Source organism: Caenorhabditis elegans, chromosome IV (genome assembly GCF_000002985.6).
Source record: "Caenorhabditis elegans chromosome IV".
NCBI lineage: Eukaryota > Metazoa > Nematoda > Chromadorea > Rhabditida > Rhabditidae > Caenorhabditis > Caenorhabditis elegans.
In genome coordinates, this window is record NC_003282.8 from 10,027,817 (window position 1) to 10,047,316 (window position 19,500).

Sequence of the window (19,500 nt, forward strand, 5' to 3'; positions counted from 1 at the left end):
TTTTTTTACCTGTTTTTAAACTCAAACACGTGTAACAAGTAAAATTGTAATTCGGAAAAAATGTATAGATTTTTGCCTCAAAATCCAGGGTTCTTTGATCTTTGACTTTGCATGATTTTCTTGATACTTACCGTGATTTTGATACTTCTTATTAAAAAAAATTTTTTTTTTGGCAAAGTATAGGCTTGATGAAACGTTTCACTCGTGTCGGGACCCGGGGACGTGTATAATCGTAAATCTCAGAAGTCTGTGGCGAAAATATTAGACTCCTGCTGTTCATAAGCTCAAAGAGGGTGATGTACTCATCGGAGGAGCCGAACAAAGTGAAGGATGTAAAATTTAGAACTTCTAGTTAGCTATATGATCCTTTACTTCATTTGAGTAATGAACTGAAAACATACGTTCCAATAAGTGAGAAGCCATCGTTCAAAACTCGCAAAACATTAGAAGCATTGTTAGGAGTTTCATGCATGTACAATAAACAATCGTAACTGTAATAAATAAATTTTAAATTATCTGACAAAAAAATATGTTGAGAAGAAAAAACAAAATGTTCTTGAGGCCCACGTGCCTACCTGGCTGCCTACCGCCCATTTCTCCGCATTTTGATTTAAAATTGATTTTTTAAATCACTGATTTATTATTTACAATCATGTGCAAAGTTTTGCTCCATAAATACATCTGGTCTCCACACGACACATTTCTGTTACATACAAAAATGTTTTGTTAGGCGAAATATATGAAAATAAGTTATTCGAAAATTCAAAATTAGTCGTGCCGAAGGTGGACATTCTGTTTTTGGCAAAAATCGCGTATCTCAAAGTTATTCTTTAGTGTCTATTAGTCCACAACTCAAGTAATTCCGAACCTTTGAAATTGACATTCCAACTAAACACGTCATTGTTAGTTGACGCCAGTTAGCGGTGAATTTTTCATGTTATAGAAAAATATATTTAATGACTTATTTATTTTTATCCTTACATACATCGGAAAAAAAAACTTTTTTAAATTTACAAAAATATTTTTTTTTCTATATTTTTATTTTTTCCTTAACCTCTTCCACGTCTTCTCGAGAGCGTAAATAACTTTTAAAAAACTATATTTTCAAAAGGGAGCAGACAGTTGATATTAACAAACCTTTTTAAATTTACAAAAATATTTAAAATCAAAAGTTCACGAAAGGTCACTGGTTCATCTTGATAACGACTGCTATAAATAAGGGTAATATGTTCAGTTTATACAACTTTAACATAAAGTTTCAAAAAGATGTCTCTGACGGCCGATCCACCAGCGTGCACTGTTCCAGCTGCTGGAGGTGCTTCCACCCACAAACTTGTTAATGCTGGAGCTGAGAAGATGATCTTCAAGATCAAGTCTTCAAACAACAACGAATACCGCATCACTCCGGTATTCGGATTCGTTGATCCATCTGGTTCAAAGGACATCACAATCACTCGTACTGCTGGAGCACCAAAAGAAGACAAGCTTGTTGTTCACTTTGCCGCTGCTCCGGCTGATGCAACTGATGCCCAAGCTGCGTTTGCTGCCATCACTCCAGCTGGAACCATTACAATTCCAATGTCGGCAACGGCTTAGACGTTTAAATCGACGAGTATGATGAGACAAAGATGAGCATTTTGGAAAAAAGAGATTTGAATGTTTTGAATGAAATATTTGAATTGAAGTTTTTGGTTTTTATTATTTCACATTGGTTTCTTACTAGAACTGCTTAGTTTCAATAAGAAACCAAAGAATTTATCATAATTGTGGCTAAGAAAGTGCCCACTAAATATTTTAACCAGGAATTGGAAACCCGGGATCATATCACTTTCTAGGTTTCAAAGCGGTTGATGCCAATCACTGCCGATCAGCCAATCACAAGGTATAATACCAGATAAAATGATGGAAGTAATTAATCCAATTAATTTCAGGATTCTCACCCCAGCTCATGTGTGACGACCTCGAGTCTTCCAGATGTCATCATTCTCGTCTGCCTCCTTATTCGGTCTACGCTATGCTGTGTGATACAAGCTGTGATCCTTAGCCTTATCCAAAATCTTCTCTCGTCTAAAACACCTGATAAAAAGTTCAATCGGGTCAGAAGTTTCGAGATAAGCAGCGAAGACGCGAACATACATCGACCAGCCCGTCACCATCGGAATAATTTGCTGTTTTTTTAATCCATTATATTTTTATACAAATAAATTTATATGAACTATCAACTGTTATTAAAGAACCACTAATTTCAAACCAATGGCGAATAACGGGTGAACAACTAGCTGGGCATTCGTGCGTCCTCATCACTTACCGGTCCGTTTTTCGTCAGTTTTTCATCGAATAGCGGTCCGGGTCTTCACAAAAGCCATGTACCGTTTTTGCGAGATAGCGGCCCGTCACTCGACGAAAATTCATGACGCGGTTTACCTGTGTCCCAACTCTGCCACCGAGGGCATTTTTTAACTCAATGTGGTGGGTGTCACATTTTTGGTGGTCACACAAGCTGAGATTTGCGTAGCCCTAATATACAGTACATTTAAGCGGAAAAACTACAAACTCTACTTCAACTTTCAAAAAAGTTTCAGAAATTTTTAGTGGTTTGAAACTCACAGTGAACGGAATGAAATTAACTCAAAAATTGAAGAGAAATTTGTCGTTGGCTGTTGGTAGTTGGTGGTATTGCCCAAAAATGAGCAAAAGAATGAGCAAAGTAACGTGGAAATGAGATGGTGTATAGTGAATAGTCAAGAGAAGACAGTTGATTGAGACTAGAAGTATAATAGAGCAAAGCAATTAATGAATAGAAAATCAATAAGTTCTATTCGTGGAGAAAGTTCACGTAGGCCAATATCACGGATTAACATTGCTAATTGGGGCGAACACGTCTCGCTCCAATTGGCACCTCCCCCCTTCATTGAAGAGTCACGAGTTCCTTGACGAAAGGACATCCGACCAGAAGCGTTGTGTGTACTTCCGTTGTGAGTGGCGGATTGACCGATTGGTTTAGAGATCGGTCCTCGGGTATTGCAGTTTCCATGTACAGCTGTAGAAGATCCTTTGACTCCACTGTTACTGGTTCTTCTCTTTTGACATAGTTCAATTTTGTTACGACTTCCACGAACACCACCAGTTGTAGAAAGAGAATTATCACCGGGAACTCTATCATAGTCATATCTATTGTTGCCCGGTACTTTTAGTTATCAATCATTACATAAAAGTAAATAGGAGTTGTCTGTCAGATCAAAAACTACGCTCACAATTTTTTGTTTCAATCGAATTCTTGAAAACTTAAAAAGCAAAAACAAGAACTACGTGGTGTAGCAAAACTCACTCCGATTTTTCAGCATTACGACCATTTCCAGCATTGTCCAATGCAGCGTTGAGACCGGTATCTTAAATCACAGTCTTTGACGTTTCCATTGTTGGCAAGAACTTGTAAGTCGAGAAGGAACTTGTTGCAATTTCCAAAAGTCTTCACCAGGGAGTCTTTCGGTATCAAAAGAGTAATTTTCTCATTCGATTCGAACATGGGCATAATCGAACTACTCGTAGCGTCTCTTTTAATACATCGCTGCATACTGATAATTGCTGCGGTAACGCGCCCAAGATCTCCTTTGAATGTTATGTGTGCATTGAATTCGGCTGAAAACGTTTGTTGTTCATGTTGTAATAATCAAATAACGTACGAATTGTGTCATTGTCCTCCAAAATAATCATTGCTCCCAATCGGTCAGTCAGACGTTGAACTTCTCTCGCTATATCCAACTCGTTTTGTCTTAGAAGACATTTTTTGTAAGCTAACTTGACACTAATTTCTTTCTTCTCCAATTTTGATTTTTTCACATTGAATACTTCGTCTTGCAGAACTCTTTTCATACTCTGTAAAAACAAATTGTTTGTAACTACTATACATTCAATTAGACTTCTCAGGACAAATTAACCTGAAGAGCTCTCAGATTTGATTGTTTCTATGTATAACAGATAAATGCGCCGCCTCATTTTGTTTTTTGTAATAATTGTTACCCATCTAATGTATTTTGACAGTTAAAAATTACATAGAAACATTTTCCGTCATCGAATCCCAAATTTACCTACTCTCCCCCTCCCCTCCAGAGAAATCAAAGGTAAATAGGTCACGTAAACCAGGGCTGTGCGGCAACCGGGATTTTCGGCAACCGGCAATTGCCGAAGTTGCCGAACCCGAAAATTTTCGGCAACCGGCAACTTTCGATTACCGAAATTTCGGGAAACTTTTCGGCAACCGGCCACCAAGTTTTAAAGATTTTTATATTTTTGAGCGTTTTGGCAAAAAGTAATGGTCGTTTTCTCATTTACGGCGAAATATTATCATTTTTCAGGCTCTCCGAATGCTTTTTTTGAGCTACAGAATGTTTGACATTGATATCGGCAGTTACCGAAGTTGCCGAAAAAAGTTCGGCAATTGCCGAAGTTGCCGAACCCCAAAATTTTCGGCAACCGGCACTTGCCGAAGTTGCCGATTCCAAAAAATTTCGGCAACTGGCAACTCGGTTGCCGGTTGCCGCACAGCCCTGACGTGAACGTGAATGTTTCTTTTTTTAATTCTTGTTTTTAGAGCACTTTAACGTTGATGAAAACTAATGGTTCATATGAAAAAATGTTCACCCTATCAGCCTTTTCTCACTCAAACCCCCTCGACCTTGCCAAGGAGGGTCGTTTTTGAAAATCAAAATGTTCAAAAAAATTGTCACAAAAATTGCAAAATATTGCTGACACTTTTTTTGAGCATTTATAACACGAGTTTAAGTGAACCAATTTGCGCTTTTTTTGTTGCTTCTTTCTGTTCCAAAAACATTGCCCTGTATGGTCATCTAATTGGGGTATCATGATTTAGCGGTTGTTATTCACTCAAGCTTAAGAACCAGGTGTGAGGACCGCAGGCCAGAATACTCTTGGAAACTGTGGGCCGGCTTCAACCATATTCCAAGCAAAGCAGCCATTTTTTTCGGGCACATCCCATAACCGAAGGCCCTGCCGCACTAGTCGCCAATAATCGCGCGGAATAATTAAAGTTGTTGCGTAGAATTTCCATAATTTTCACATAAATAATTGAGAGCCGGTTGGCTTTTATACTTAAAATTTTGTGATTCATCTTATCTGATATCAATTTAAAATAGTGTGGCAGGTGATTAGGTGAGGCATCTGACCATCCAATCTTTGCTCACGAATGCAGTAATCAATTGTGTGAATGCGATCGAAAATTTGTGGAGTGTTGAGCAAAGTATCCGGAGCCAACAGGAGAGCTAAAGTGCCCACACCCCAGGCTCTCCCGTTTTTTGCTGAAATTGCAGAAGTTGAGCTAATTTTTTTTGAAATTTAAAAAATTAGGTAATTTGTAAACACGATATTTCGGGTAAAAACACTTTTTTAAACTTTTGGGTTTTCATTCTGGCAAAAAAAACGTGGTCACACTTCTAATTATCACGTTTAATCTTCCCCTCCCCCTCTCTCACTTTAAATAAAAAAGGAAAAAAAAGAGAAATATTCAATTATTTCTATTGTTTATCATCATGGATGTCTTCGATATTTTGATAAGTCAATATTGGACATTCCTGTCTGTTTTTCTGGTGAGTTTTAAAACCTTTTAGATATTGTTTTTACACAGTAGATGTGTTGGCATCATGCGCACATCGAAAATTGAATGTGTAAAGAATCCGTTATAATTTCAGAAAGTCTGTAAAATTATAACTAAACTTAACATTTCAGATTAGCATTTTAATGACAATTTGTGGCGGAAAAGTGCGCAGACAAAACTCGAAACCATCGAACGAAGACCAACAACAGCAACCTGTGTCTGAGCCAAACTACGATAAAACTCAAGATATCCAAACAGTTGAACTTCAAGAGGATCCACTTGCAAATGTTCGTCTTCTAACACCAACACTTCCTGGTGGATGTAATGATGAGAATGCGGCAAAAGAAGCTGCGCTCCGTCATAAAACCAATCAATACTTCCCAAAGTGGGAAATCCAAACACGGAGAATAACGAATGGGACCACGAAGGAAGAGATGAAGAAGATGGTTGCGCAATTGCCACAACATCCGAAACAACGGTACAGGAAGGAGTTGAGAGTTCCCGTGTTGGATAAGAGAAACGAAAAATGGAAAGAGTTAGTTTATCACAATTACAGATTTCAACGCGAAGATGCCTAAGCCTTAGCCAATGCCTACGCCTAAGCTGATATATCTTCATGCCTACATGCCTGCCTACATGCCTACATTCTTTTCTGATTTCCCGCTACCTGCCCTCGACCACCTGCTACTTCCCGGATAATCCTCTCGAAAGAAGTGTCTGCCTGCTTAGTGCCTACAAAGCGTAACTTTCCTGGAAGGCAGCACTTTTTTCAGAAGCCTTCTGATTTCACCCTAGTTTTGTATTGAGAGATGTTTAAGATACTGTCAATAATTGCCTAGAAATTGCCTAAGATAACCATTCGAGCTCGGCATGCGTGCCTGCCTATCTACCTACAATTGCAATTCTCAATTTCAGCGCCCATGTTCATTGGCGAGAGACTGGTTTGGCCTTTATTATCCGAAGCAATGATGCATGCCGATCGAAAGATGATGGAGGTTGTGACACGATCGATAGCCAAAATAGTAAAGAAGACCAGGAAAGATCGAAGGTTTGAATCAATTATTATTCATATGTGAAAAAATCTTGAAAATCTTCCAGGTGAACTCTGAAATGCCGTTGTCCGACAAGAAGCCCGACCGAAAACCGCAAGAAACACCTCGTCGCAGCAAACAACGGACTCCTGGTCCAATGATGCCTACTCAAAAATCATCCAAAAAATCAGCAAAAGAACGGAAATTGGAGCCAACTCAGGAGGAGACCATGAAGAGCGGCGGCGGTGGTGCAAAATCGGGACGAACTACTCCAAAGACAGCTGGAATGGCAACTGCAAATGCACCTTCGAATACAGAATCTGGAAAGTCGGTGTTTTCTGTTTGATTGTGATAATCTTGAATAATGGGATTTTGTTTAAATTGTTTTTTTTCAATTCAATTCAACAATAATTCAACAATAACAACAAAGTGAAGAAAGGGGAAAAATCAACAAAATAACAAAAAATTGATTCACACAACCAATGAAACGTTCTTCCCATCAGTAACCGCCGCACATTTTTGAAGTTTCTCATTTAAAATCGACTTGCACCAGCTGCGGAGAGCTCTTCAATTATGGCTTTTTCAGCTTTTTTCGTGGCAGCTGTTTCCTTCTTTACCGCTACGGCTGCTTCTTTTGGAGACTGGAAATTTTTTTATGAAATGTCTTCCCGTGAAAAAGTGTTCATTGTATTTTTCGAATATCCGCTGCAACCGGGTACTCCTTTCTTGACAAAAAAAATCGCGTATCTCAAAGTAACTCCTTTAGTGTCTATTAGTCAACAACTCAAGTAATTCCGAACCTTTAAAAGTGACATTCCAACTGAACACGTCATTGTTAGTTGACGCCAGTTAGCGGTGAATTTTTCATGTTATAGAAAATATATTTAATGACTTATTTATTTTAAATCCTTATATACATCGGAAAAAAACCTTTTTAAATTTACAAAAATATTTTTTTTTCTATATTTTTATTTTTTCCTTAACCTCTTCCACGTCTTCTCGAGAGCGTAAATAACTTTTAAAAAACTATATTTTCAAAAGGGAGCAGACAGTTGATATTAACAAACCTTTTTAAATTTACAAAAATATTTAAAATCAAAAGTTCACGAAAGGTCACTGGTTCATCTTGATAACGACTGCTATTCAGTTTATACAACTTTAACATAAAGTTTCAAAAAGATGTCTCTGACGGCCGATCCACCAGCGTGCACTGTTCCAGCTGCTGGAGGTGCTTCTACCCACAAACTTGTCAATGCTGGAGCTGAGAAGATGATCTTCAAGATCAAGTCTTCAAACAACAACGAATACCGCATCACTCCGGTCTTTGGATTCGTTGATCCATCTGGTTCAAAGGACATCACAATCACTCGTACTGCTGGAGCACCAAAAGAAGACAAGCTTGTTGTTCACTTTGCCGCTGCTCCGGCTGATGCAACTGATGCCCAAGCTGCGTTTGCTGCCATCACTCCAGCTGGAACCATTACAATTCCAATGTCGGCAACGGCTTAGACGTTTAAATCGACGAGTATGATGAGACATTTTGGAAAAAAGAGATTTGAATGTTTTGAATGAAATATTTGAATTGAAGTTTTTGGTTTTTATTATTTCACATTTGTTTCTTACTAGAACTGCTTAGTTTCAATAAGAAATCAAAGAATTTATCATAATTGTGGCTGAGAAAGTGCCCACTAAATATTTTAACCAGGAAATTGGCAGAGAAAGTGTCGAATCGACTGTAGTTGTGGAAGTTCACTAGATCATAATTCTAAGATCTCCGCTGCAACTACGTTCACCCGTTCGCCTTTTAATCACATTCGGATTGGTGCCCGTAGCTAACTTGGAAAAGTTATTAAATTAATAATTTAATTTAGACGGTGGCATTGGTGAAATGCTGTCTGTACATTTCTTCTCAATTCTGAATTCTGAATTTCTGAGCAATTTAATTGCCCGTAATTCATAAATTTCTGAATATGAGTAGTTTGACGGGAATAATCACAGATGCGATAACCATTTCTACACACAGACATAAAACTCAATATTCAGGTGAAAGCCACATTAGGAAATACTGTCTTAGGAGTCGGTGGAAGAAAACGATAGCTTCCTGCAAAACATAGAGCTCGTCCGGTAGAGGCACACAAACTTGAGCTTTATTACAATATTATCTATTAGACGTAATAAACACTTTCAAACATATTTTATTAGAGTTCATTTGTAACCAAAGAAATTTATTCAGTATTCTACATATTCATTAGAGCGAAATTCTTTGGCAATCCTTGAACTCCATGATATTTCAACTGTGAAATTTGGCGATCGAATGGACAGAGAATTGTTTCTTTTGGACGAAATGACCAGCGCAATCAGTGCAGATTGTGTGGTCACAGGCTGAAAATAATAATAGTAGGTATAACGCATTGGAGAACTCACGAAGAACACGTGGCGCTCGCATCGCATCTTCTCTGTATGGAGCAGCACAGATCTCACAAATTCTGCAATCAAAAGGTTCTCCATTTTCTTCCTCCATATTGAACACCATCTTTCTCATTTGGTCAAGCCATTTCAATCGATATGAATCAGTTTTCTCTCGTTCTGTGTTGAGAGCTTCTTTCATTTCTTTTCTCTCTCTGCCCTTGCAGCCCTTCGCAGCCCTTTGCAGCCCTTTGCAGCCCAGCTTCTTCCCAGTTCAGTTTTTCGCAGCCCTTTAGCAACATCAACCCAATTTATATTCAGTTTTATGAAAATTGGCACGGGATATTATTGATACTGTTGCTACGGGGCTGCGTGGGGCTGCTGCCTAAGCAGCCCTACAGCTGACAATCAGATAATAGTTTCTGCCAGTTTTATATCAAACAAATCTTATCTTTTTATTGTGAATTTTTTGATGACGACGTGTGAAATCTCAGTTTACCCCACAACTATTTCCTTTATTTCCTATGCAAAAAATATAAAAACTATTCATTATCTATAAAATTTATTCTGACTGCTGATCGATGGCTCTAACGAGATGGTGTGTTCATCAATGACTTCATTGTCGATTTCTTTGCCGCGTTTCTGTTCGATTCGGAACGCTTAGCAGCAGCCGACGCAGCCTCCGATGATCTACGATCTTCACTTGATGCCCCACCACGTCGATCGTCAGAGTTGTCCTCATTCGATTTGACATCACGAGCCATCTTCTGTTCCTTCTGTAATGGTTCATTTATCTAGTTGTTTATATGGAGATCTAACCGGGATAAGTGTTGATCTTCTCGGAAAAACATTCTCATAAGAGTTGCTCTTCTCACAGTTTGGAATCCCCTGATCCCTGTTGTCAGCCTTGACCAATAGAGCAAGACGGACTGCCGAGGAGTCTTCGTTTCTGAAATTAATTTTTCATTTTAGAAATTTTTCCGGAACTTACTCAGCAGCTCTCTTGTAATCAGCTGCAGTTATAACGTCAGAAATCTTCTGTCCGTTGTGACGAACTGCTCCATTTCAAAACAGCGGACGGAAGAAGTCGTCCTGAAGTAGCTGCTTGCCATGAAGACGCTTCTCGGGAGTATAGACAAGGATTCGCTTGATGAACTGAAGCTGATCCGGAGTAATTTCGGTCACAAGCTAAAAGAAATGAGTTTTCTCCTAGTCAGTCAGAATATTCGTACTCTTTGAAGTCCAAATCCTTTAGTAAATTTCCACAACTCGTTCTCCAATCTTTCTCCTTTCATCGCAAGAATATCTTGCTCAGTGGGGACTCCAAAGCAGCGGCAGTAGAGCTTCATCTGTTGAGCACTGTCTCTACCCGGAAAAACCACGCGGCGCTTCACCATTTCCGCCATGATGCATCCAGCGGACCAAACATCTGGAGTTCATAAAACCTGCTCGTACTGAATCGAGGATATTAACTTACCAACTGTGCAATTGTATTCCATGGCCTTCTGTAGCAACTCGGGCGGTCTGTAAAATCGGGTGACCTGATAGTGGTTGTTCGCCTTCCCCTTCACGATGATCTTGACAGACCCGAAGTCACTGATCTTCAAGAATCCGGTGTCATGATCCACCAAAATGTTCACCGGCTTCAAGTCTCGATGCACAACTCTGTGTTCCTCCAGGTATTTTAGACCAGAAAAAATTTGCCATGTGTAGAGGCGAATGTCGAGGTCGGTGAGCTTCTGACGAATCACCTCGGCCAAAGTGTTCGGCATGTAGTCAAAGACATAGGATTCGCAGACCTGGAAAATCAGGAACTAGGGCTCTGGAAACGTGCTTCTAGCAAACCTTTGTACCATAGCTGTGGCTGAACGCGAAGATCATATGAATCACATTTTTGTGCTTTGTTCGTTCACGGCCCGTCAAGAATATGAACTCGAAATTGCGTTCGCCCTTTTCCGGCCAGCTCTTCTTGATGGCAATATTTTTCTCGTGTGGCTCACGGAGGATCCCTTTGTAGACGTTACTAAAGACACCACATGAATGAAGATGCACTTCCTCTATTTTCAGCATGACTTTTTTATTGTCAGCCGGCATTTCATAAGCTTCCTGAAATAGTCATCTTTGCATATGTAAATCCTTAGAAAAGACTGACTCACCTGCTCAACTGTAACACTCATCTTCTTTTAACCCGCTACAGCTTTTTAGTAAAACAATCAGGAAATAAATAAGTAGTGATTATTTTTTTGAATTTTTTGAACAGCCTTTTTCTGTTGTTTTTTTTTGATGTAAATTAGAATGACGTGTTAGATATTTATAGTTTCACGAGAAATTAATTAATCCTCAGAGAAGTTTCAAATGAAAAGAACAAAACTAGGGAACCGTCAAAAGGAACCCATTGAAATAGCATATGAGAATTATTCCATTTGGTGTCTGGGAGAATTTTCATAATTCACTTTGGAAGATCATATCTACGCGGAAATTGTTTTAATAAAAAAGTCGTCAACTGAAAAGCTGTTGATCTTATTGTCAAGAACAAGTTTGTAGTTGAAAGTTTTCAACCGAAAAATGTTTTTTTTTCAAGTTAATAGCATTTAAAAACAGTCACAGTTGCTTTTAAACGTGCTTTTATCTCAAACAATAATTTTTTTGGTAAAAAAACTTTCAACAACAAACTTGTTCTTTTCAAAAAAATCAACAACCTGCTTCTTAATAATTTTTTAATAAAAAATGTTTCCGCGGAGATATGAGCTTCCGAATTGAGTTTTGAAAATTGACCTTTTAGTGCTTTGTTACAGTGACATTTTCGCAACTTTTGAGAGCTCGACCTGAGCTTGGTTCTGGAGTTTGGCAGCTGAAAATTTATAAGAAGTCGTTAACCATAAACTGTCGAATGAAATAGGTCTCGTATATTAAAGTTAATTCATAGAAAGCTTCGTGACAAGAACAAGAATAATTTTTTAAAGAACTTAATATCTAAAATTAAAATGGCATAGGTGTGAGTTTTCGTTCAAATAAACCTCCTTGATGTGAAGTATTCAGTCGTTCAATGCTATCCACAATATCCGTTGCCGACTCCTCCACCTACAAAAATTAAAATGAGAGAGGACAGTTTCAAATATTTTTAACCGTTATTTCTGCATCTGAACCTCCCATTTCAGTGAGCACCCAACCTGGATGAATAGTTGCAATTAAAACAGGAATGTTCAGAGTTCTGAAGTCAGAAGCAAGTGACCTGGCGAAACTAAGCATTGCCACTTTGCTCATTTTGTAGGCAATTGAAACGTCGTTTACAGTAGGTGTACCATTCAAAAACTGAGAAGAGCAATCGGATCCAATGTTCAGAATTGCAGCGCGACTAGCCGAAAGTCCGGTTATGTGAGTGTGAGCAGCTGCTTTTTTGAGAAGAGGAAGGAATAACTAAAATTATTTGATTAGAAATAATTTTTTATTATATTTTTTGGTGTTCATTTTCAAACTGATATTTTTAAAGAAACAATCACTGTCATACCTGAGAAGCCATCAAAGAGCCAACAGCATTTACATCGAAACACTTCAAAGATGCCTTTCTACTGGGAGAATCCGTCGTTTCGTATAACTCATAGCAACCAGCATTATTGATAAGTAAATTGAGTCCACGGTCCCCGACGAGACTTTCAACTTGTTTCACGGAGTTTGCCAATCTCTCATCATTTGCCACGTCTACAGTAATTGCATGAAGTCGGTTATCAGCTTTAGCAAGTTCTCGGAGTTCCTCAAAAATCGAATTTTAAATCGTTAAGGAATTTATGAAAATATTACATTAGCTGCCTCGAGGTTTCTAGCTCCAGCAATTATTACTTCAATTTCGGAAACTTTCAAAAGTTTGCGCACAATTCCCAAACCAATTCCTCGATTGGCTCCAGTGATGAAAACAGTCTTCGGAGCCATTCAAAAAAAAAAATAAATTAGTGAAAGTATTATTTCTCGCAGTGAAACTTAAATACAGAAAAGTAATCAATGGTATTTTAATTGAATGTACAAACAATCAACATTCTCCTTCACTGTCGTCTTTGTGTCTCAAATCTTTCACACTATTTTCTTTTTGTCACAGACCACATGTGATCAGTTTGTTCTTCTTATTTTCTCAAAAAAGTAAAAGATCAAAACATTTTCAATTCGCTAAATATTTTCAAAATAATTTTTCATGGCTGTTACTATTAGTTAAAAAAATAATTTCAGAAAGGATTGAAAAGGAAGTCAAAATGTTATTGCTTTCTCTTGAAGAATTAAAATGGCATTGCAGTAAGCTGACGATCGAAGAGTCCTCCATTATGAGTAGAATTTAGGTGACTGATGCTATTAACAATCTTTGATGCAGATTCTTCAACCTAAAAATAACTATCTTTAAAAAAACTGTAATATTATTCAAACCGTAATATCCGCATTGGGTCCTCCCATGTCAGTAAGTACCCATCCTGGATGGATTGTTGTGACAAGAACAGGAATATTCAACGTCTTGAAGTCAGCAACAAGTGAACGAGCGAAACAGAGCATTGCGACGTTGCTCATTTTGTATGCAACGAGAGCCTCATTGCAGAAGCCAGTAACATTCAAAGTTTGTGAAGAACAGTCTGATCCAATATTTATAATAGCAGCTCGATTAGCTGAAAGTTCATCTCCTTGAGTCAATGCAGCTGCTTTTTGAAGAAGTGGAAGGAAATGCTGAAATTCGAAAGTTACTCTAATTTTGAACAAATCAATTATTGCCTGAGAAGCCAACAGTGCACTGACTGCATTCACATCGATGCATCTCAAAATTGGAGCCCTTTTTGGAGCATCTTTTGTATGGTAAACCTCAATAACTCCAGCGTTGTTAATAAGCAAATTGAGTCCGTGATCCCCCACGAGAATTTGAACTTGTTTCACCGAGTTAGCTAAACTTTCATCGTTGGAAACATCAACGGAGATTAATTGAAGTCTGGAGTCACTTTAAGCAAGCTCTTGAAGTTCCTAAACTTTTATTATTAATCAATTAAAAATACCGTATTTCTTCTATTAGTCTTGCACCCTACGGACCAATCGAAAATTAGTTTTGCAGCCTCTATTAGTATTGCATGCAAGACTAATAGAGGAAATACGGTAATAGTCTTCCACCCCTATTCTTGCCAGACCAGCAGTATTTTGTGAAAACTTCAAAACTTTCGCCATTTTTTAGCTAAATTAAATTTTAAAGTGTTAAAATAATTGATAAAACAATAGAAAAGTATTTTGCACGATTTAGACTGTTTCAAGCCAAATTTTTGACGATAAATGGCCAATTTTAAAAAGCTATTGGATTATCGAAAATTAGTCTTGCAGCCTCTAATAGTCTTGCAGTCTCTATTAGTCTTGCACTCCTACGGGTCAATCGAAAATTAGTCTTGCGTGCAAGACTAATAGAGGAAATAGCTTTATACTCACCTTTGCAGCTTCAAGGTTTCTAACTCCAGCAATAACTGTTTCGATTTCAGGAATTTTTAAAAGTTCGCGAACAATTCCCAGTCCGATTCCACGGTTGGCTCCGGTGATAAAAACAGTTTTTGGAGCCATTGAAAAAATTATTGAAAAAAACTGAGTCAAATTCGCTGCAAAACAATGATAAATTTACTTGTTTTTGTGATTTTGATTTTCCAAATCCATTTGGTTGATAACATGCTCGCTGTCTTGTTGTAACTGCATCAACTTTTGTTTCCATTGTGCCACTAAATCCTTATTTCGAGAAATCATACCTAAAATGATGACCAAATTAAAATCAACACATAAATGACAGAAAAACTATTATGAAGATGATTAATGGTAAACTAGATCTCAACGTACCTCAATTTTTTACATATTCTGAAAACACACGAACTCGTTCCAAAAAGAAAGTCTCATGGAGCAGATGTAAAACTAAAACTAGAAAGCATTTTATTGTAAACCGTACGCTGAGTAACCCCAAGTTTCTAAAACATATATCAGATCTTGAATAACGAGATGTCTGACAACTGATGATTGCAACATGAACTACCCACATAACATTATTTCCTCCCGCCTGACCTAACTGTCCTGTTAACAAACTTTCGTTCCTATTTATTCTACTTGTTTCTATCCCTCTTATTCAGTGTATTGTATTTATGATCTATTGTATGTGTACATATTTCTTTTTTCTTCAACTTTTTCCACGTCTCCTCGCGAGCGTAAATAAATAAATTAATTAATTAAATAGTTTTTTTGAATATTGATCTAGTTGATTATCTCACTTATTTCCTTGAACTGTTTTAAATAACCTTGAAGGATATTAAATTAAATCTTTCCTTCAGGGCAATTGTCGTTCAACACTGCAACTGATTCAAATATAATGTGAAAGAGAAATATCAGATAATCAGAGTGAGTCATAATCAGAGATAGTTAGAATGCACATAACAATTTAGGTGATAACAAAAATCAATTCGGCGAAAAACTGCAGTTTGAATACATGGAGTTTCTTTTGAATAGTTCCAAACTATTCTGATATGTACAAATCCACTAAAACCATTTAAGTGAGAAATAGAGTCAATTATTTTCATAAAATTTTAAAAAATCATAAAAAAAATGTATGAAAATTTTATTAGCCTTTTACATTTATAATCGGTTACTACGGTCGATTAATTTCCCACATTTTAAATCAAAATGCGAAAATGACTCTACTCCACCTATAAAAAATTTCTGAAGCTCATTAAGACGGAAAACTAGTCAGAAACCTGGTTATTTTTCAGCCTTAAATTTTTTTTCCTGAATATTATATAATTTAAACGAATTAAATTTGGTAGCGGAATTTGAACTTGACGTGGAAGGAAAAATCATCCTCAGAAAAAAAAAATGCAAATTTCAAATTAACGTGAACTGCCACAATCCGAAAAATGGCAACGTGGAAGTGTACAATATCTCTTCGAAAAAATTATTTTGAATTCGAATTCATCAAGAAGAACAACTGTTCTATCGATCATTCATTATTTGCTATGGCAGTGAGTTTCTATTTATACTTTGGTGTGGTTTTTGAAAATTGAAAAAATAACGCACTAAGCAACCATTTTGAAATATAATTGGTTTAAACAGCTTCAAGTTTTTTGAGCACAAATGTTGGTTATTACTCGTTACATCAGAAAACTTAATTCTGGATTTTTCCTTGCAATCTTATTCTATGATACAGTTTTGAATTTGAAAGAGAAACAAACACGTCAATGTTAAAATGTGAAAACATAAAAAACAAGTAATTCACGGGAAATGAACAACTTTCCAGTTGTTATAAGCGGTGAACTTCAAAATTTTATATAAACGTGGAAAGATAAATGAACTCTGAACTTTATTACCAACATCTCGTTGTGTTTTCAGACTAAAAAAAATAAAAATCAATCATCACAAATGGGAACCGTCGAAAAATCGTCAAACAACGATGCATCGGTGACTGACGACATCCGCAGTGCTGAATATTATCACGGAATGGTACCACGTCAGGATGCGGAAGGATTCTTGAAGCGAGAAGGCGATTTTCTTGTTCGGAAGACTGAGCAAATGCCAGGAAAAGTTGTGTTGGCGATGTCTGTGAGGGTAACCGATGAGTTGTGCCGCCACTTCATGCTCAATATGGACCCGACAAGCAATAAGTTCTACTTTGAGCACACTCATCAAGAGAGCACAATTTCAGAACTTATCAATTGGCACATGTAAGTTATTTTTGAAGTAAATGCTAACAATTGTACCAAACCCCCGTATATCTAACTTCTGTCAATCCAAGATTTTTAGGACCACCAAAACTCCCATCTCAGCTGCTTCTGGAGCAAAGATCCGCCGTCCAATGGAGCGATCCCCTTGGCTTATCAATCATGACAGCATCGTTGCAAACAAGAAACTCGGCGAAGGTGCATTTGGTGATGTTTTTATCGCTGAGCTTGATCAAGGTGGAAAACAGGAAGTCGCTGTGAAGACAATGCGTGCCGAAGCAACACGTGAAGCTCGGCTCCGTTTCATGAAGGAAGCTCGTTTGATGAGAAAATATCAGCACAAGCATGTGGTGAAATTGATTGGAGTGGCAATTCATGAACATCCATTGATGATTGTGATGGAATATTGTCCAAATGGTTCATTGTTGAGTCATTTGAAGAAGAACAAAGTATCTTTGATTGAAAAACTGAGATTCACGACTGAAGCTGCCGACGGAATCGCATACTTGGAGAGATCTAAGTGCATTCACCGTGACATCGCTGCTAGAAATTGCCTTTTGTCAGCGAAAAATGTAAGCAATTTCCAGATAATTTTCCTTTCATTGAAAATTTCGCATCCTCAATTTGATTTTTCTTATGATTTTCCTGTATTTCAGGAGCTGAAAATCTCTGATTTCGGAATGTCGGATAACAAGGATGAGATTAAGGATGAAACCCTTGAAAAGGTTCCCATTAAGTGGTTGGCACCAGAGACAATGCAGGAGAAAGTGTACACTCATAAGACTGATATCTGGACATTCGGAGTTCTCGTTTGGGAGATTTATTCTGATGGAGCTGAGCCATATCCAGGATTGACGAAAATTCAAACTCGTGCCAAGATAGTTGTCAACGACTACAGAATGAAAATGCCAGACGGAACACATCCAACTGTTGCTGACGTTGTAACTGGAACCTGTTGGCAGAAGAATCCAGAGAAAAGATCAACTATGGATTCAATCCACAAGAAGCTCCGAGAGTTTTACGAATCGAAGAAATAGACGAATGTTCTGCTTTCAATGTACAAAAAAAATATTTTTTATGAGGAATGTGAAAATGTGTATAATTTTTGAATGATAGAAGGAATAAACTTTAAATTTATTTTCTGAAATGTTCGTACATTCAAAATTCAAATGAAATGTAGATGGAGTTTCTGTAACAGTATTTGTAATAAACAAGGATATTGCATGTTTCTATCTGGAGATAAGAAACTAAAATAAACCTTCACAAATTTTCACTTTTCTATTTGAGTGTGGTTTATCAGTGTAGATTCATTCTAGTTGTTTTCCTTAGTTCTTCGGATCTGAATCTAACCTTTAGATCCGGTGTCATTGGAACATTATAAATTGATTTTGCCGCACGCACTAAATCACTTCTTCTTCCTTTCATTCATTGTCCACCGCCGATTACACAACCTCTGGCTTCATCAGTAGTAATGTCTTTTCCTTGCTGACTGACTGACTAATGTGTAACACATTCCGTGTTCTTTCCATCCTTCCATCTTTTCAAGCTCTCTTGTTATCTGTAGTAAAGGGAAAATTGCGAAACTTGAGATATTTGATACTAGAATCCGTCTTTGCAAAACAAGTCACAAGTGCAATTTTGTCACTTCATCCAACATCTGTTTTCCATTTCATTTCGCTGCTTTTCCCGTTCTTTTCATGTTATTTATTCATGAAAACAGAGAAACAAAAAGAATGATATATCTTTCTGAAATGATATTTTTTGAAGTCGATAGGAAATGCGTATTATTTTTTCTGTTTATTTTTCTGAGAACTGTTTGAACATGGAGCTGTGAAACTTTTACGGCCAATGAAAATTTCGGAGAAAATACCTATTTATAGCCAAATGCTCTAATCATACCAACGTGTAAGGCTGACAAAATTAATATTTACTCATAACTATAATTAGGTAGTCTCCACTGTTTTAAAGTTATGAAATTTTTCTACCAAATTTGTTTTCCTAACAACTGAAAATTTTTTTATCTAGCTGAAAGCCATGAAATGAAACTTTAATGTGTGTGAAAAGAGTTGTTCATTGAATTAAAATTTGTTTCCGGCTGCTGCGACAAGGACAATTAACCAAACTTTTTTAATCCTTTAATTGAAGAATTAACTGGTCTTAAATCTTTCTTCCAAAATTTTGAACATGAATCTTTAAAAAATATATATATATCAAGAATTGTCATTTTGAAACTCCGTATTTTGGAGCCATTTTCTGTGTTTGAAAAAATCGCTGCTACATTTTTGATATCAAAAAAATGTTTTACCTTCAACAGTTTTATATTCGAATTTTTTAAATTTCGGTTGCGTTTTATTTACGTTATCTTGTATTTACATAATTAAGAAGTTGAAACATTTCATAGCCTGGAAAACTTTTTAAAAAGTTTTTGAAATTGCTTTTCATGTTTAACTTTTCTTCAAAAATTTTGCGTCTTATGTTCAAATTTGAATTGGATTTTTTTTTCGAATGAAGCCACTTTCTTTTTGCAAGTCTCCGGGTGAAATTATCCCAATAACCAATATGATTTACTTGCACTTTCATTTTCTAGATCTCAAGAGCATTCTTTATTTCATAGGCCTTTTCGGAACGCGTTGACAATAAATTTTACTACTTCTGTTTTTTCCTTTCAACTATTTTCTCGTTTCCATTAGCTCTGTTTTGCTCTCGGAGCTGTCAAATTAGTAGTCCAAGAGCTCTCTCATTGTTATTCTATTTT

The 19,500-nt window shown here is 37.0% G+C and overlaps 7 protein-coding genes and 3 pseudogenes across 12 annotated transcripts; 6 read left to right on the forward strand and 4 right to left on the reverse strand.

Moving 5' to 3' along the window:
* Positions 1-1,262: 1,262 nt before the first annotated feature.
* Positions 1,263-2,210, forward strand: F44D12.16 (uncharacterized protein). The gene is made up of 2 exons (NM_001392381.1): positions 1,263-1,882; positions 1,932-2,210. Exons 1-2 carry the CDS (start codon positions 1,851-1,853, stop codon positions 1,954-1,956), a joined length of 57 nt encoding a protein of 18 aa, NP_001379511.1. The 5' UTR covers positions 1,263-1,850; the 3' UTR covers positions 1,957-2,210.
* On the forward strand, positions 1,267-1,596 carry msd-2 (MSP domain-containing protein; the record flags this gene model as incomplete). The annotated part of the gene is made up of 1 exon (NM_069410.8): positions 1,267-1,596. One exon carries the CDS (start codon positions 1,267-1,269, stop codon positions 1,594-1,596), a length of 330 nt encoding a protein of 109 aa, NP_501811.1.
* A 2,945-nt stretch (positions 2,211-5,155) lies between the features above and the next one.
* On the forward strand, positions 5,156-5,339 carry F44D12.12 (annotated as a pseudogene). Its single transcript has one exon. A coding segment is annotated over exon 1 (184 nt).
* Positions 5,340-5,536: 197 nt separating this feature from the next.
* On the forward strand, positions 5,537-7,064 carry F44D12.6 (CDI domain-containing protein). The gene is made up of 4 exons (NM_069411.3): positions 5,537-5,603; positions 5,743-6,146; positions 6,527-6,659; positions 6,710-7,064. The coding sequence occupies exons 1-4, from the start codon at positions 5,547-5,549 to the stop codon at positions 6,986-6,988; spliced, it is 873 nt and encodes a 290-aa protein (NP_501812.1). The 5' UTR covers positions 5,537-5,546; the 3' UTR covers positions 6,989-7,064.
* Positions 7,065-7,821: 757 nt separating this feature from the next.
* msd-3 (MSP domain-containing protein) lies at positions 7,822-8,151 on the forward strand (the record flags this gene model as incomplete). The annotated part of the gene is made up of 1 exon (NM_069412.1): positions 7,822-8,151. One exon carries the CDS (start codon positions 7,822-7,824, stop codon positions 8,149-8,151), a length of 330 nt encoding a protein of 109 aa, NP_501813.1.
* A 659-nt stretch (positions 8,152-8,810) lies between these two features.
* F44D12.10 (C2H2-type domain-containing protein) lies at positions 8,811-9,250 on the reverse strand (the record flags this gene model as incomplete). Its single annotated transcript, NM_069413.5, has 2 exons — positions 8,811-9,024; positions 9,067-9,250. The coding sequence occupies 2 exons, from the start codon at positions 9,248-9,250 to the stop codon at positions 8,933-8,935; spliced, it is 276 nt and encodes a 91-aa protein (NP_501814.2). The 3' UTR covers positions 8,811-8,932.
* A 385-nt stretch (positions 9,251-9,635) lies between these two features.
* F44D12.11 lies at positions 9,636-11,227 on the reverse strand (annotated as a pseudogene). The gene is made up of 7 exons: positions 11,205-11,227; positions 10,894-11,154; positions 10,526-10,847; positions 10,281-10,477; positions 10,040-10,236; positions 9,868-9,997; positions 9,636-9,824 (listed from the first exon to the last, which is right to left on the reverse strand). Coding segments are annotated over exons 1-7 (1,319 nt in total).
* A 714-nt stretch (positions 11,228-11,941) lies between these two features.
* On the reverse strand, positions 11,942-13,087 carry dhs-31 (C-factor). Its single transcript, NM_001268528.3, has 4 exons — positions 12,847-13,087; positions 12,557-12,799; positions 12,175-12,465; positions 11,942-12,129 (listed from the first exon to the last, which is right to left on the reverse strand). The coding sequence occupies exons 1-4, from the start codon at positions 12,973-12,975 to the stop codon at positions 12,028-12,030; spliced, it is 765 nt and encodes a 254-aa protein (NP_001255457.1). The 5' UTR covers positions 12,976-13,087; the 3' UTR covers positions 11,942-12,027.
* A 226-nt stretch (positions 13,088-13,313) lies between these two features.
* Positions 13,314-14,616, reverse strand: T04B2.1 (annotated as a pseudogene). The gene is made up of 4 exons: positions 14,488-14,616; positions 13,795-14,037; positions 13,459-13,749; positions 13,314-13,415 (listed from the first exon to the last, which is right to left on the reverse strand). Coding segments are annotated over exons 1-4 (765 nt in total).
* Positions 14,617-15,364: 748 nt separating this feature from the next.
* On the forward strand, positions 15,365-17,923 carry frk-1 (Fer-related kinase 1). 3 transcript variants are annotated; one of them, NM_001383177.1, is made up of 4 exons: positions 15,365-15,432; positions 16,417-16,748; positions 16,828-17,317; positions 17,402-17,923. In NM_001383177.1, the coding sequence occupies exons 2-4, from the start codon at positions 16,447-16,449 to the stop codon at positions 17,780-17,782; spliced, it is 1,173 nt and encodes a 390-aa protein (NP_001369901.1). In that variant the 5' UTR covers positions 15,365-15,432; positions 16,417-16,446; the 3' UTR covers positions 17,783-17,923. The 3 variants fall into 3 exon arrangements, 1 of the variants encoding a protein (NP_001369901.1); NR_131592.1 differs by having other exon boundaries at positions 15,367-15,432; positions 17,402-17,782; NR_131593.1 differs by lacking the exon at positions 15,365-15,432 and adding an exon at positions 16,002-16,049 and having other exon boundaries at positions 17,402-17,782.
* Positions 17,924-19,500: the final 1,577 nt, after the last annotated feature.